Source organism: Perna viridis, chromosome 10 (assembly GCF_037379345.1).
Source record: "Perna viridis isolate PV_CMFRI_1.1 ecotype Kerala chromosome 10, ASM3737934v1, whole genome shotgun sequence".
Taxonomy (NCBI): domain Eukaryota; kingdom Metazoa; phylum Mollusca; class Bivalvia; order Mytilida; family Mytilidae; genus Perna; species Perna viridis.
Window position 1 is genome coordinate 37,408,644 of NC_142454.1, and position 18,608 is coordinate 37,427,251.

The 18,608-nt window shown below is 32.4% G+C and overlaps 2 protein-coding genes across 4 annotated transcripts in view; one reads left to right on the forward strand and one right to left on the reverse strand.

The window, feature by feature from the left end:
- LOC148605656 (uncharacterized) overlaps positions 1–9,602 on the reverse strand; it is an 87,005-nt gene extending 77,403 nt beyond the window's left edge. The window contains exons 1-3 of one of the 3 annotated variants that reach the window (XM_088548348.1): positions 9,214–9,595; positions 5,768–5,879; positions 2,856–3,461 (exon numbers count right to left, since the gene is read on the reverse strand). In XM_088548348.1, the coding sequence (XP_088404474.1) occupies positions 2,856–3,461; positions 5,768–5,879; positions 9,214–9,230 (735 nt within the window). In that variant the 5' untranslated portion in view covers positions 9,231–9,595. Of the gene's footprint in view, positions 1–2,855; positions 3,462–5,767; positions 5,880–9,213 lie in introns of all 3 variants that reach the window. The other 2 variants (XM_088548350.1, XM_088548349.1) reach the window with 2 other exon arrangements.
- Positions 9,603–12,425: 2,823 nt separating this feature from the next.
- LOC148605657 (uncharacterized) overlaps positions 12,426–18,608 on the forward strand; it is a 42,880-nt gene continuing 36,697 nt past the window's right edge. The window contains exons 1-5 of the mRNA XM_088548360.1: positions 12,426–12,481; positions 12,578–12,614; positions 14,187–14,269; positions 16,902–17,037; positions 17,839–17,964. Of these exons, the coding sequence (XP_088404486.1) occupies positions 12,426–12,481; positions 12,578–12,614; positions 14,187–14,269; positions 16,902–17,037; positions 17,839–17,964 (438 nt within the window). The remainder of the gene's footprint in view (positions 12,482–12,577; positions 12,615–14,186; positions 14,270–16,901; positions 17,038–17,838; positions 17,965–18,608) is intronic.

Genomic DNA, 18,608 nt, shown 5'->3' on the forward strand with positions numbered 1-18,608 from the left:
TGGGCCTGTAAAATTTACTATTACAGGCCAACAGTCACTATATAAAAATTTCTGAAAAAAGTATTTCAGGCCTATGAACTGGGAAGTTAGTTGGGAAAAGACTCTCTCAACAATCTTTTAACCATCTTTCACAGAACAGATCTACATATTTTCAAATGAAAATGGGCATTCTAAATGTTCTTCTTGAATTGTACAATAAACTAATATCAAAGTATACAAGTTGAAGATCTATAGCTCAATTGCAAATATAGTCGTATGCTGTATCTACTGTAACATGATAAAATCAAAACCAGCTGGAAAAAAATTGCAAAATTTGGTAGAACAACAAATTGTCTGATTCAATTAAAGAGTTTAACTGAGAATGACACTGAAGCATACAGTAAAATTTCATATGAAATGGTACAAGTGTACAGATACATGTATTTTTGTAACATTAAACTTATATGGAAAGTGATTAATCTGAAATGTTTACAAATACGTAGAAAATAATGAGAAAATATTTGATTTCCAATTATCAGTCTTCCATGTTGTGTTGTTCAACAACAAAAAAGGCTGGCTCTGTAATATTGAGTGTTCCTATCCATAATTAATCCATCAATCAATAGCCATCAAGAAGAAGAGCCATTGTAACCAATCCCTTCTTAACACTCAACCACATGGTTTCTACTAGTACTCAAATTAGATATTTAAGGTATTCCGCCCACGATGTAAGTTTTGAATCTTTTTTAATTTTTAAACAACAATATCACTTAGAAACAATAGTTACCATATTTAGTACGATCAGTGAGCATGAATGCAATAAGTTTCTCTAATATTCTGAATTGCACTGTGGGGAATGTGAACTTGTGATTACAGAGGAACAGTCAAATGTTCTCATACAATACACAGGCAGATATTTTTCACATGAAATTGACGTTAATCGAGCTTCACATGAAATTCACTTAAACTTCACATGAAATTAAGGTGATTCTCATGTGAAATTCACTTAACATGAATTACATGCAAACAAATCATGTGAATTTCACATGAAGGCTTGATTCACACAAATTTCATGTGAACTCTATCACAAAGTTTATTTGCTCAGTTCGGGTGAAAATCATGTGAAATAATTTTGCCTCTGTATAAATGGCATTAGATGCAGAAGGGAACCATTTTTCAATTTTAATATTTTGTACTGTAAGACTGTAAGGTCTAATGGGCAACTGCAAAAAAACTTAAAAACAAACAAATCTTAACAATATCAAACAACTTAAATTAAAGGAAAGTACAAATAGTTTAATGGATTGTTACTATTTCTGTAAAGAGTAAAGACCAATCAAAATATGGGAAAATTGTCAAGATAGATCATCAGTCATGATCAAAAAAGTAAAAATGTACATATGAAGTTTATGAAAGAAGCTTTGGTGTTAAAGGTGGCTCAAATGTGAAATTATTTTTTTTCTTCAAATTAATGTAAGTTTTGTTCAACAACTAAATAAAGATCAGTTTCTTTTTGATTCAGTCTAATAGGAAATTGAAGGGTTTGTTTGTTTGTTTGTTGGGGTTTAACGTCCGAGCAGCAATATTTCAGCTATATTCAGACGATGAACATGAAACTGATGATAAAATGAACATGAAATGATGATGAAATGAAAAAAAGGATGGGACACAAGGACAAAGGGGGTCAACAAATTTTGATTGCCACTGGAAATAGGGAGAGGTGGGTAGGGTCGTGCAATTTAGCCTCCTGCGGCGGAGCCCTATGGCTCCTACTCCGTGAGAATACCACAGTAGGGTTCTTTAACATGCGAGGAACATGGCATCTTTCCTAACACGGTGCACCACTATGGTTTGCAGTCAGGTTTTCCGTTAGCCTGACAACCCCAGCATCTAACACGCCAGGGGTACCCCATTCCACCACCTGGGGCACACATCCCAGTTCCTCTGTAGGCAGAGCGCCCTATCCCCCGACAAGGGTTCTGAGCACTATTTAGTCGCCTTTTATGACAAGCTTAGCGCTGCTGCAGGCCTATTCTTTTAACACCCAGACCTGCACAGGGCGAAATTGAAGGGAGTTACAAGACTGAGGAGTAACACTTCATGACAGAAGAACAAACATCAATTATCAAAATATCCATGGGCTTTAAAAAAAAAAAATTGTTTCTAACTTACAGAAAACCTACATGTAAAATGTGTCTAAATACATTTTGATCTTGATAACCAGCCTCTTTTTTACCAGTCTCAATTACATAAAAAAAATGAACAATATTGAGAAAAAAAATCTAAACTTTAATCAAATATAATTTGCATATCATAATATCAATGGGCAATTTTTTTTACAGAAAACTTATAAATCATATCCTGTCTTAATATGCAAAAGACCTGTCTAATTGTCCCTCCAATTCCTGAAGATCATGGTCTTGTGAATTTCTAAGCTAAATAATTAAGAAACCAGACTCAATGACTCAATAATATGAACAAGAAGAGATCATATCAAGAAAAAAATTATAAGACTGATCCCACATAATAGAGAAGTCCAGACAGATAGGTTATTCACCATGTAAAATTCAAACATCCCAATCAAATGTACTCTTAACATGACTAATAACTACATTGAATCTACATAGTAAATATGACCATCACTACAACATCCTGCAAAATAACCATGTCCTTATCAGTGTTTTCATAATTGATTTTTAAAGCACATTCATTGAAAACATGTGTTTATCTAAAAGTACAATGTACATGTAACTTACTGAATAACTAAAGAGCTGCTTGCATTTGACCCGTCCAGAAAGAAGCCCTGAGAGTACTTTCCACTTTTTCACAGATGTTCAAACTATTATTTTGTAACTAATAAGTTATAAAGTTCTCACCTGTCCACTTGGTATTCTAAGTTTCTCCAGATTTTTCCTCGGTGGTCGGTTGATTCCATTTGGCGGAGTAAACTGCTTGGAATTTCCAAGAGGCAATGGTTTCTCTGGTGATGGCTTTGGGCTCGGTTCCTTCTTAACTTGACTAGAATCATGAATCACAGACGAACTAACAGGTGACTTAGAGTTACTAGTCAATGTTTTAGTTTTAGAAGTAGCACTAAAATCTCTTTCCCCTTTGTCTTTCTTGATTTGAACATTATTCAAAGTTGCACTTTTTGACAATTCAGAATATGACAACTTACTTTTTGGAAGTTTTGAGAAAGAATTAGATGTGCTATAGCTGGTATTGGGTTCTGGCATAGAAGGTTTTGATGAGGGAGGTTTTCCATGAAGATTTGGCATTGATGAATTAGGTCTCATGCCATTTTTTGGATGGCCTGGTTTTTTGTGAGATGTGAAGATATCATCCTTTGGGCGGTGACTAGGAAGAGGCGTTTGAGGCTGACTTATCACACCTAATAACTCATGTGTGCTTGTGTCACGTGTGTTGAATATTTCAGAATGGTGTCCTAATACCTGCTCAATTCTGTCATCTTGTTCTGTTGTCTAAAAATAAAATCAATCAAAAAATTATTTTTTTTTGCATTATATACGTCAAGTGTTAAGTCTTGGGACCATTTGACAAATAAAAATTATTCCTTGAAATAATACAAAATAATAAATGTAAATGTAACCTTACACTATATTTTCTTTAAATAAATGTTGTATTAGATTGTAGTTTAAATGTTAAATGGGAATATTTCATTTATTTTAGGATGACGATATTATAAACCAATCAAAGGTGATAATAGACCTTTCTTATACTTCCTCTTTTGGAAATGTAGATACTTTCCTTATGGAGTGTAAATGAAAACCTTAAGTTGATTCATAAAAACTTTTGGCACTTCACACAGAGGTACTTCAAACTTAATTAATTTTTTGTGTAAAAATAGAAACTTGGACTTTACTTTACCAACTCCTCAAATCCCCTCATCAGTTCATGAAAAAATAAGCTTGTAGGATATGTCATACAATAAGCACACATACATGATGTACATGTAAGTAATTGACGGGCCCTTAAGGCTCCTTGTTCTAAATTTATGTAAATTCCTGTAAAATTAATTGATCCAATAAAAATGATTTTTTTAGTGTGGCCTATTTACTATTGTTTACAACATCCATCTCCTACAGTGTACTGTATCCTTTCTCTTGTTCCACATCATTAGACAAATGTAAGCTACCGTGAGGGTGGGTGGACACATATCATATGTCAAGGACCATGGTAATAATTGCTAAGGTTATGGATCAATTTTAATCAATAACACTTCTATCATGTCTATGTGTCTGTAAGGACAGTATTGATAGTGTGAAATAAACAGCTTGATTTCTCACCATTGAGTTTGCAAAACTAGCAAAATGTTTGAGAAAGACCTTTTAATGGATGTCAAATCAAGTGGGGTGATATCAGGACAGTGTAAATTTGCAACGTACCTTTGCTGGTGTACATCAGACTTGACTTCACTTGATAAGAAACATCACAGGGGTAAATTAAATCAAAAGGTAAAAACAAAAACATAATAACTGTGGCTTTTAAGGATACCTCATGCATCCCAACCTGAGAAACCTTACATACAGGTAAAGCTTTGTTCAAGTGTCCTTAACAAATGATTGTAGAGAGAAGTCAATAATTGAAATTAATGTGTGTATTAGCTAATCTTAACATCATCACCATATATTAATGTGAACATTACATAAATTATTTCCATTTGGTTAACATAAAAAGTCTTCAACAGACCTAAGATTTTCCTACATGTAGGATTAGAGAATATATTCTAAGAATTTACTATGCAGGACATATTTTCCGACCTACCTTCCATTCATAACAGAACCAAAACATACATAAAATCAGTGAATTAAACTTAGGTGAAATTAGAAGACTGATATCAGATCAATGAAAAACAGTTTAACAAACCTTAAAACACAAACACCCTTTAACTCTGACACATGGAACTGATTAACAGCGAATGAAATTTTCAAAAGCATTAGTGTAAAATACACAATACGTTAAACAATCAATTTTCTCAAGTGGCATTATTACATGAATAAGGAAACACTACAGTCTAGTTTATTGATTTATCAGAGCTAGTCTGCTGTAAATAACAGACTTATCATATGTCTGGACAAAAACATAACTACTTGGCCTCAAGGGGTTAATGTTCAGGAGCAGCATATCAAACAAAATAGTTCTATGAAGTTGAGGACCTAATTACATGTAAAAGAACTGTCATTTGGATTTTTTTTATCTTGTTAAAACATACAGACAAGTACATATATGTGCATTATGAACTATCATACATGTATTTTTGCCAATGGTTTGATTTATTTATAACACTTTATTGGGTTCAAATAGCAGTTGCATTTACCAACATTTGAACTAAGGTTTAAAAAAAATTTCTTAGCAGGTACACTGTACATGTATGTGTATCTACAATTTCCCATGTAGGAAATTAACCAGTCCTCTTTCCTAAAAGCCTAATTTTTGTGTGGCAAATCTTTTTGTGAAGTACAGAACACCCACATAACATAAATTTTAATATCATTTTTTATGCTTCCTACTTCCTTAAAAATCATAGCAGAAGAAGCTAATGCAATTGTTCTATACAAGAAACCATTAACCAGAGTTGAAAATAGTAGCCTGCCCTTGGGCCCAAGACTGGCTATTTTTTTGGCAGGGTTGGCTAATTTGGGCAAAAATTAATACAGCCCATAGTAAATATATTGAAAAAATGTATTCAGGACTGGCTAGATTTTGAGTGAGTTTTCTACCCTGCATTAATACTCACTACCATGTAAAAGTACATATGAAAACTTACCCTCCTTGGAGGAGGAAACATAGGAAATGGCAACGCCTTTTCTTTGCTTTGCTCTTTCAATTTGGCTCTTTCCCTCTGAGCCTTTTCTCTTTCTCTCATCAAATCTGTGTGGCTAAGTGATATAGCAAAAATTATTTAGTCAGTATGTTTTTCACATGTAACAACATTATACAAAATAGTTGAGTTTGGGTATGATTTAAACTAACACATGTAATAAGACAATATTAGGTTTCCACAGAGAAAGGTTAAAAATAAAACTAACTTCTACTAAGGATGAAAAGATCCAATGCTAAATGTATCACAATACCTTTGGTCACAATACGATACTATACAAGTCAAAATACAACATTTGTTCAAATAACTGATAAAATTAATCTGCAAATAGTTAAGTAGGGCATGTCTTGTGAGGAAAAATCCATTTACGATGAAAGTTATAAACTAAAAGAATGAAACCTGACTTCCAACAAAATTCATCATTTTTAAGAAAGCAGATAGGACAACATGCTGTTGTGTTTCATCTCGAAATGTGTAGCATGATCACCATGACCTTTGTATCAGATATGTTTTTTAACTTCAGGTATGTGCATTGTTACAGTGCTAACTTCCAACATTCAATATCTGCTAAATTTCCAAACTTAACAAACCCTTCCAGAAATTAAAGTTTTCTGCTTCCCATAGAGGACACCAAATTGATGCCTTGAGTTCGCTGAAGTCACAATTGTCACAAATTATTCATGAAAACTGTCCTATACATTGTACATGTACATGTAAGAAAAATGTAAACACTAACTATTATTGTAGATTGTGTGCATACAAGTCTTTAGAATGGATTATGCATAAGCAGGAGGTACTACGCAGAATTGAATAACAGGCTCAACTATGAATTCTTGTAAATATACATGTACCAGTATTTAAATTCATACCACTCAAATACAGGACAAATGGTAATTTTGATCTTTTTTTTTTGTCTGTAAAAGAAGCAATCTTCATGAAATGTTTTTGGTCTGACAGACTTACACTCAGATTGGAAACAATTCAATTAACACCTGTACTGAAGTCAAACACTGTTTCTGGTCTTAGCACATTTGATATGTAGGTCACAATAATTATAAGTCTTAATACATGTAAAATCAGTGCCAAAATGGGACTTAACATGAAATACATATGGGGGAATGTAAAGCTCAAAATCTTACAAGGAAAAGTATGAAGAGCACAAAATCATGGTCAACCAAGTTTTCCCACTCTTAATGCACTTGTTAGAAAATGTACTCTATCAATTTTTTTATTTAACGAAAGTTGCTTTTGGTCCAGTATTTCTTGGATAGCTGGTTGATTGCAGTCAGGGTGAAATGTGTCAGAACATATGCAATATTTACATGGTCCAGCAGAAATTTTCACATTTCCGTGTTGAACATACATGTACAGTTGTATCTAGAAAATGTCAAAATATGACAATCAATCAGATGGTCAAAAATCTATTTTCACAAATCTGGGAATGAATGTCGGCTGGGGGAGTAGCAATACATATTTCTCTCAAATGATACACATTGTGATATTGGATATGCTTGGCGGTACGTATCACAATACCTTTTAAGAGACATGTGCCTTCATGGGTGCTGGCTGCTGCCTTGTTTTATTAAACAAAGCCACTCATGCACAAGAGGAAATAAAAAGTAAGAATTTTATCCAACATTCCATTTGAAATAGAACATTAAAGCAATATTTTTTTGTTCTTGGCGGCTATAAAATGTTAACTATAACACTAATGCTAATAAATTCATTTGAAAATAGTATCGTATCATTTGTATTGTAAGGGGCCATGACGTACCCCAAACCAAACTGTCCCAAAAAATACCATGATTTTGGTACATACGTGTACATTGAAACCCTTACCCCTTAATGTCCGCTTCTCTCTAGAAGTATTTTTCAAAGAATTACATATACATGTATATTATACAAATATATGATCATAAGTAAGACAATGCAATAACTCCTAACCTGACAAGACAGGTCCTCAGGGGAACCATTTTCTTTAGTAAATATACATATTTCTTTTTGCCTTTAGGAAATTTTAAAGCTTTTTCCTTTTTCAATGAATGAAATGATCACTTAAAGACTGGGTTACTATATTTTCATGCTCTTTAAAAATTTATACATCATCTGTCACAAGACCTTGACCGGAGTAAAAAAAAAACTAAAAGATACAGGGGTACTGACAAAAAAAAACACATACATCATTTAAGAGAACTAAAAAAACATCATCAGGGTACACATTTTACAGTATTCGTTCTACAATCAAAATATTTTTCACTTGACTACAAGTTAAACTAATAACAGCCATTTTGCAATAAAAAGACAGTTAAGGCTATTATAATATTTGATATTCTTCTAAATGACAGAAGGCACATTGGAAGGGAACGGAGTTCAGCTACATGCAAGTCTGAAACCCCTTTTTCAGTCTAGTTGAGTTTGGGACACTACAAGGAATCAATAATACACATGTACAAATGTACTTGCAACATAAGCTATGTTGCATGTGGATTAAATATGTACAATATTTATGCACACATGTACAATTAGATACAAGAAAAGAGAAAAATATAGTTTGATAACTTTGTATAATTTTAAAGTCACTTTTTCTACATGTGTTTTACACTGTATGAAATGGTTATTTGTTTATTTACTTAATACACAAAAATTAGACATGAGTTTAGAAAGTCAACAAATGAATTTGAAATTGATCAAATCAAAAGTAAACTTCCTGTAAAAAAATGAAATGGGATAATCTGGACTTGTGAAAATGTGGAATTCCATTTAAAAGCAGAAGAAAATCATGTCTGTGAAATATTGTTTATCTAGCCCACTGTACAAATATTCATACATCATGTATGAACAAATGTAATTAAGACATATATATATGGCAGTTTTGCACTTGGTTGATCACTTCTCTAATGTTGTTCAGTACAACAGCAAATACTTTAACCTTGTGATTATTTACATGTACAATCCTTATTTGGCACATATCCCAGATTCAAGCTACAGTGTACATCTACAACATTCCAGAAGTAAAATCCAACAATTCCAAGAAATGCTAGGAATCTTCCATTTACTTTAATCAGCTTTGGTCATACTAAGTGTCTGTTTATAAAAGAGTTCTGTATGTGTGCTGATACATGTGACCCTACCAACAAAGGTGACTGAACTTTTCTTGATAAAATAAAAATTCAGTATTTCATCCTGTGACCTCTTCATTACAATGTTGTGTAGGATTTACTATGAAATTCATGTTCAAGTGATTCAAAATTCCCTCTGTTTATTGAAAATTTTGTTGGACTTCCCCCCATTTTTAATGTAAATACACCACCGATCAGAAAAAGGGTTTGCACAACCATGACTATTCTAAAAATAGACATTGTCCGTGTTTAGGTGACGATTTTTCTACATACCTAGATCTGAGTGCCATTCTCAGCCCCAGATTTAATTACGTATGTCCATCAATTTCGACAAATAGTAAAGAACATTTGTGACATATCGTTTCACGACTGTGAAACATTGTCCCAGATTGATTGCATCGTCTACATTTTTCACAGTTTGTTCACGGTTTATCAAAGTAACATAAAATAAACAACAAAGTTCATAAAATAGATACATCCATGGATATATAAACATCCATTAGAAACAAATTGATCAATTTTTCGATGAGTTAAGACCACTAAACTTTACATATTCCCAAAGTCTATGCACTTTCCACCATTTTAGACTATTTACAGTACATGAAAATTCATCCGCGCTGTCAACAACCAGTAATTTTGAAAATTTGCAATAATATATCATGTCTTTTTATTTTTAAGTAATATCTTCAATTTCCTCAGGAATTTTTATTGGTGATTTTCACCGAACATCACGTTAGAGCAAAAATCATAAGATCGGAAGCTTACAGAAGTAAAAAGTAAGGTGAAGGTCAGACATCATGTGACCAAATTTGGACGACTTATTTTCAGTGGCGCGATTTTCGAGTACTTTTGAATAGCGATGAAATGAAAGCGTAAATCAAGAATCGAGCAATAATCAAAATAATATATAATCAAGGATAACGATAAGACTGGGAAAATAAAATCATACAACAAAGAACATAAAATAACAAAAATAAAAAGTACAAAGAAACAAAAGTAAATGAACAACCCGGACTCACGAATAAAAACTCAGGAGATTGATGTAAGACTTTTAAGTCTTGTTTCTGAATCCGGTAATTAATTTGCTATTTTCGTATCATTCTACTGTTTTGGCTTGATGTTAAAATATGCAAATATTTAATCAAATATGTTTTAACTAAAAACTAGGCGTATGGACCAGGTGCACCGCAGGGGTAAGCGTCTTCTGTTTTTCTAGATACCACCATCAAGTTGTTCATTAAATGTTACGTCCGGGGTAGACAAAAAGGGAAATGAAAACTATGATAAGGTGAACAAATCAGTTTTCACTGTGCAGATGGATTATACGCAATATCCAAGATTGCAGACAAAAAATCGACACTGGTGAATGAACCGGGACCCTAAATTTTCCGGCAAATTATTCTGTATATATATGTATTTTTTTTAAATGCAACTTAACGCGATACATTATTTAAATATTGATAGATCTTGATCCTTACAATTTTTATTTCCCTCACTGCTCCCTTGAAACCGTCGTAGTAGGGGAACATATTGGTTTTGTTCCAACATTTATCATTCTTCTATGCTGTATACTTTTGTCCACATATCTTCTCAAAAACGGATAAGCCGATTATACAATCAAACTTGGCACCATAAAAAGGTTACAATATGTCGATGTGCTATCACTATCTAAATTTTCAAACATGGTCACCATTTAAAGACGAAAAAAAGGCGGGAAAAGTTGTTAAGCTTGATAAATGTCTAAAATTATGTCACCATAAGGGTTTCCGGTCGGCCATATTGATATGTATTTTTTTAATTCCACCATTGCCAGATAGCCGGGCACCGGTAATTTTTTTTATAAAAGTAAATAAAAGTAATAATAATAATAAATCATACATCGGTAGAAACTGATTTTTTAACTCCTGTGACAATAGGATTGTTTGGGGGAACATCCGTGTTTGATGACCAACGCAATTAATACCAGTAGATATTTGTCACTAACTATAAAACGTCGGAATTAACAACTAGCGCTAAGCACGCACTATCCAATCAAGTATCACCATTTACCATATAGAAATTGTGTAGTAATAAATTTTAATTCATGTTGGTCATTGCCTAAGCGCTTTATTATAGGACTCAAAGGATTGTTTTTTTTTTTACATGTTAGCCAGTTAGAGATATTTCAAGCTGGATTGAAAATGAATTCTGTTAAATTAACCTGTGTTTTATTGTACATCAGCAGTGGCCAGGGATAAAGGCTATTTGACAGGGAAAACAGACACACTCAACAAAAAACCAGACATAACTAAAATAACATTTCATAGAAACAAAAGTAAACGATCAACTCGGACTCCATTAAAACCTTTGAATATGGACAAGGTGTATCGGAAGGGTAAGCTTCTCTGCTTTTCTAGAAACACCCGCCAAGCTGTCCAAGTGAAGCCTGGGATAAACGAAAGAGGAAAAGTATACTACTCATATCAGATAACTAACTCAGATTTGTTGTGATTTAAATAAGTTTTTTTCTGGGATAAAATATAGATCTTATAAGATATGGAAATATATAAGCAATGTTAAAAATATTAGGATTTCAAAATTAAAAATATAAAATCCAGCATAACTGGTAATAATTGGCAGTTTATATTGTTTAAGGAATGTGTCATATTTTTTAACAGGCTTTAATACGAAATAACATGAAAATTTTAGACATTTCGTAATCACAAATTCCTAACAAACTCAAATCAGAATATTAAGCATTGGTTTTTAATCAAAACGCTATTAATTAAGAATTATTTGGATAGTGGCATGCGAATCAATCGACGTCAATGAAACCTTGTTATACAAAGAGACCTACAATTACAGGTATATGTTCAAAGAGAACCACCAATCAGAAATTGAACTTGTTACAATTCAGATAAAGTTGAGAATACCTCACGGGGAAAAACATAAATGAACAGCCCGTGGTAAAACGGTGATAAAATGGTGTTTCCGTAATTTATTTCTTAATTAAGTAGTATAGCGGGCGAACCGCCTCCAAATTATTAGTGGTGCATGACTTTAATGTTATTGTTTTATATCAGCAACCTTAATCTGTGCAAAACTATACCTTAAACCTCAATTTCATAGTGGATCCAGGATTTCAGGTTAAAAGGTGTCAATAGAATTAAAGGCCTAACAGGCAAAGCAAAAATATGTTTGGTTGAAGAGATTGTGAAAATCAAGATGTCATGCAAAAAAAATAGAGATGGACGTGAGCCGGGTATGAATCCGTGCTTGTACTGAATTTGTCAATGGTTCTTTTTAATTTAGACTACCGGTGAATTCTAATAAATAGCCTTTCGTGATTGGGGACACGTAGACATCATAAATTTACGGTACAAAGGGAAGTGACTGAATGAATTATTTTTTTGACAGTTGGCGGGAAATTCATTAGTCGTCACGGTTACCTCCCGTTCACCATTTTTCGGAACTTGGACGTTCCCCACGCCGAAAACCTTCCCATAATGCACCATTCTGCTTCAAAAATGGAGTCGAAATATGAAGTTGGCGATTTAGTCTGGTTTGTATTTCTGCAATAATGATAGTCAGTCTACTTTAAATGACAATATAATAATTGCAATAGCAAATGTTACGTATATTTTTCATATTTTTCTAGGGCAAAAATGAAAGGATTCCCGGCTTGGCCAGGAAAGGTGAGTTACACTTGGCACCGCTGTTGACCGGCATGTCAACAAACCAGACAAAAGAGAAAGAAAGACCGAACAGATACATATTTCTCATGTCTATATGGTGTTTGGTTTGTCAGTCAACGATTAGGCGAAGTAGCTATGCATAATTAATTTACTGGAGCAGTTAAACTGGCTGTAGAAGTGTCAGTAATAGAGTTCATACAGAGTTATCCCCCATTATTAATAGCAAATAACAAGGTTGTTGCTATTTTTGTTTTTGTAAGGTTACATTGTACTTTCTATATTCAATACCTAACACACCAAAGCTTTTACAAATAATAAACAAAAACATTTGAACAAATGTACATTGAAACTGGAGGAAATGATAACAGGGTCATCTTACAAATGTACTGGTCAATAAGTAGTTCTACAGACTACATGTAGCAAACAACTAATTTTTGCCAACCTATTTTTCATCCTCTTCTGTGATACAAGTTCATACCAAATATTTCCAAAAATGTGTCTTAATAGGTTGCTTGTATTTTGCTCTAAAAAAAATGCTATCATTTATTGATTTTTATAGAGGATTAAAATTGGTGAGAATTGCTTCTGTCTTGAAAACGGTGAGATCTATTCTTTGACCAGAACTTGGAACCAATGCCAGCAGGGCATATGTTTCCAACATCACATGCATCATAATGAAAGTAGAACAAGACTCAATTCAGTTTTATTTTAAATGCTAATGAAAAATCATTTGCTGAAAGTTTTTTCCTCTATTTTTAAAATTTGTTGATAAAAAGTGATGGTAAAAAGTAATCAAAGTACTTTGATCTTCAGTTTAAAATTATAAAGAGTTGAAATAATTACTTATTCATACATACATACATTTCATTGGAGCATATCCAGAATCATCACTTTTTTCTCAAGTTGACAAAACATGGTTTAATATAAATTAGCTATCATTGCTGTTTCATGGATTTATGGAACTTAACACATGAAAGTACAATATCTCAACTTGAGTTGGGCATTTTTAAATATTAAATCCTTCAACTGTAACACTATTTTGCATGAAAGTCATAATGGGGTCGACATCCTGTCCAGCTTTAAACATGTAGATTTTGATAATTTGGTTTCTTATCAAAATTGGTTTAGAACCACAATAAATTAGTACCAGAAGAATTTTCGGAATGTACATTTTGTATTCAAGATTAAATTTTCACAGCCTTTTTCTTATTACTATGAGACCGGTAAAACCTGAAAACTCTAAATGACTACTTGGTCAACAGTTTCACATATTCTGTTGTGATACCATGATTTTCATGCATTGTAGACCTCTTTTGCGCTGTGTTGCAGAAATTATTTGGCCATAGTGCTTCAGTTCCATAATTTATATTTTACTATTTTTGGATTTTTCTATCATTAAGCTCCCTTTGGTAACTTGTCAATCTTAAATAGCTAATGTTAGTTTGGCTCATAGCCTCAATGAAAAAGAAATCAAGAAAATGTGAAAAATGTGAAATATATCTAGCATTAAAACTGGATGCTTATCATTGTTTTGTGTTCAGTAAGTGATCATTGTGATGGTTATTGTTAAAGGTCATACAGCCAAAGGAAGAAGTAAAGAGGCCATTGAAAAAGACACCGCATCATTTTGTTTTCTTCTTTGGGTCTGAAAACTAGTAAGTATAACTATATTTTAGTGCTTTGGGGGGTAAGGCTTTTTTCTGTTAATTTCTTGAGCTTTTTGTCTCCTTGAAGCTGGAAGTGAGAGGACAATATTTTAAATATTTATTTTGAAACTACCTTTTACATTGTTAATATCCTAGGAATATTGAAAGGGCAGTACATTTTAAATTTGTGTTCTATGGCAATAAAAATGTATCTGAGGCACTTTTAAAAATGTAATGAAGGGGGACTAGAGAACCATTAAATTAGTTCTAGTTGGTCTGAAAGTTAATTTTTGCCAGTTTCAGGAAGATAGTAGAACCCCACAGTGATTGAATGTAAGGGGAATACTTGCTAAATGAAAGTTGAAATTCAATTTTGCAAGTAGAAATTATTTACACTTGCTAAAATTTGCTAGTAGAATTCTGTATGTCATATAGGTAAAGTCCAGAAATAACCCACAAAACTTAAATTTAGCGAATGTAAATTTTCAGTACTTTCTGAATTTATCTAGTGGAAAAAATTCTGAAATTCAATCCCTGCCCCATTATAAAATCAGTTGTAAACAGATATAACCAGTTGTATAAATTTGTAACTTTACTATGATATTTAAGCCCTTATACTTAAACAAAACCTGATGACTACTGTATTTTCTAATTTAAAATATACAGATCTTGGCCTAGCATAAAACTACTGAAAGCTGCATTAACTGTCATTTTCATTTAAAAAAATTTCTGTTGAAATATGCCTTAACTTTGAATTATTTCTACTAAATTGTACTTTTCCTGTATAATTTCAATTGATATCCACAAATAAAATGCATTAAGTACATGAAATAGGTGTCGATACATTTATGGTCTTGCAAGTCAAAAATTTGATCTAAATAAATTCACATGCATGTGTTATTTGGTGACCTTAATTCTCACATGTACTGTGAGGGTAGATTCTTTAAAAAAAATCTGATTGCAAAGCAAAGGTGGTTAATCAACGATGAAGAAGACAGATGGACTCAAGCCATAAAAGAAAAATGTTCGAATATATCCCAAGGATTCTTTTGTAATTTACATATTGTGATATAATGTGGCACAAATATGGTCAGATTTGTCATTATTCATTTTAAAACTAATCAAGAAATAGATGAAATGAAATGTAAACAAGGCATGTGCTTACCTGTGTATCTGTTATTGTTATTTTTTTTAACTAAGGTGAAAGTATTTTTGACTCCAGTGAATGTCCTGAAGTAATGGCGAAAAATAATTAGATCAGAGCTATTGATCTTCTTTGATTAAAAAACGTTGTTTTCACAATATTCTTTAGGTATCATCGGCATTTATTGCTTCAATTGCATTACTACAAACTTTTCATTGAATCAGCAAAATTCAGTAGAATCAGAACTGAACAAATTTGGCAGCAAATGCAGCTTTAAATAGAAATTTTTCTGAAATATTTGGCTTTATTAGTATCTAAGTGGTCATTATTTGAGTTTAGTAAGGATTTTTGTAATAGAAGTTTTATGATGCATGTACAGGGGCTTGCTCCCATTATCAAATATGCAGCCCCACTAGTATATATAAACTACTAAAGGGTGATTCCAGATTTGTACTATATTACTGTTTACTTCTGAGCAATCATTTGACAAATCATGAATCTAATGAATGAACGCGGGTATCACCCTCAAATACTTCTAATTAAATATTTTGGTCCACAAATTCCCTCGAAAACGTAGCGATCAAAACACCCGTCTGCAGCTAATAAAAACCTTGTTAAAAGACATGTTCATGTCTTTTTAACTGTCTCAAGGAGCAGACAATTCTCCACCATCAATGATAGAAACTTAATGCATGCACATAAGGCTGCACAGTCACTCAATGCGCCATGTGGACAGCACCTATTTTGTATAAATGTCACTAACAAAGTATTGAATCATATTATAACTGGTAACGGAAAAAAATATCAAATTAATATTATTCAAACTTTGCACAGTGTATTTAAACATATTGAAGATGTGCACTTTCCTATTATGGAGAATTTTAAATAGCCATTTTTCTCACTTTTTGCTGTGGACAGTACCTATTTAGTGTTATCCTAGTATTGAACCTATATTATTTATACTTCACAGAGTCTTTCATAAAGTTAAAGATGAGTACCTCTTGCTATAACAAATTCAACAAATATTTGATATGATTTTTTAACCAGCTGAACTTGGACATTTATTTCAGCGTACATGTTACATTTAGAATACTTTATTTAGTTTTGCCTTGTGTTCATGCAGCTATTTAAAGTAGGTGCTGATAAACATATGATAGAACACTAGTTCAGACATGTTATGGATCTTGTTATCCAAAATTACCTTAAGAAAGCATCCATTTTCACTTAGCAGAATTATTTAAGAGTACCAGTAATTCAAAATTTTCAGTAAAATTTAATTTACACATAGATTATCCATTATCTTATTAACATTACATAGATTATCCACTATCTAATAACATTACTACAGTCGGGGTTTGAAAAAAAAAAGTAACCTTATTACTGTACTACATAATTTTAGAAGTCAAATACTTTCTATGTAATTCTCTCTACAATACACCATTTTTCACTAAATTCATAATGTCATCTACTATAATTTTTATTGTTATAACTTTTTAGTGCCTGGATTCCAGAAGACAACATTTATTTGTATGCTATCAACAGAAATAAGTTCAAACTGAACAGTAGAATACCCAAGGGATATAAAGAGGCATTAGAAGCCATTGAAGATGAGGTCAAGGCTCAACCAGCAACAGTAAGAAATAACATATAGAGTTGAATGCAATTTATCTTATCCAATTTTTCTTGAGGGTAACAAGCAAATTTTCTTATGCTCCTGGATACAGAAAGTTATTCAAACTTGATGATCTGGCTCTCTAGTAACTTTTTTTTATAAAGTCAATGAGGGAAGTATTGAAAATGTTTTGATATTCTTTTGCAGTTCTCTGGCATATCTATTCAGTTTAATACAATCTAGAAATTGATATTGGACCATTTTTTTTATTATTCCAATCTGATTCTTCACTTTGCTATACAAGAGGTCAAAAATGAAGTTATGACATTAAAAATTTAGTTTTTTCAATCTGAAACCATTTTAATTGCAGTGAAAACTTTGCTGACTTGCTGAAACTGTATGACATAAAAGCTAGTCATTACCTACAAACATTACAATATGTCATTTTTTTTACAGCGGTTGGAATTTTAAAAAAATACCACCAATGCATCCTTTCTGTAAAGATCATGATATGTACATTTGTATTGGATTTTGACAGGTTTGAACCAGTATCCCTAATACAAGCATTTAAGTTCATCTGTGAGTCTGTCCATGCACATTGTAATCACAATTCACTCTTCTTTAAATGGGCAAAGAAAAAAAAAATACATGTGTTTCTGCTAACATGCGCTAAAAAGTAGGTTGGTAGGTAGACAAAATGTTTTATACACAGATAATAATTTTTTAAGCCTTGTTAATTATATTCTTAAGTTCATTTTCATTATATCTGTATTTTCTTAAGTAAAATTTAGAATTTAATTTAGAATTTTGTTATACTTGTAGAAGAACTCCAGAACACTAGAGTTGCCCTCTATTGATGAGGAACTAGCACAGATATTTCCAGCTAGACCAGACAGCAGTCCATTGAAAGATTATTCCAGAGAGCCTCTAATGGGCAAAAAACCTAAGGTTTGTTGATACAAGTACCCATTATGTTCCCAGGATTCCAACTTTTCCCTCAAAGTTCTTTGTAATGACCTGAAGAGTAAGATATCAGTAATATTTGTAGATAATGATTCAGAAAGTGTACTTTAATCACTGTTAAATTAAATTATTATATAATGTCCTATAAACGTAACGATATATTTCTTGATATATCTACCCCTGGCTGATTCAGATGTAGTCTTTTTGTCATATTAGAATAGAAATAATTCATGTTAGGGTTGGTGTAGTACTCATTTACTCACAGGTTGGCCTTAATATTCAAATAAAGACCTAGCCCACGTGTAAATGAGTACAACACCATACTCCCATGATAAATTATTATTTCTCCAATTCATAGGCTTCATTCACACTGCACGAGTGTATGATTTAAAATTTGTAATTTCCTGCCGTGTGCTGGGAAATTAAAATGTCGCGTGAAGACTCCCACGCTTACCATGTTCACAGTTGTTATTGTTGACCAATTAAATACTCGTTGATTTACAAATGTTATTCACATTTTAAAAGATTAGTTGGTTGTGTATCAACTAATCATAATCATAATGGTAGTGATATCGATGACGCAATGACTTGACTGCAGGGGAGGTATTTGGTGACGTATGTTTTGGGAG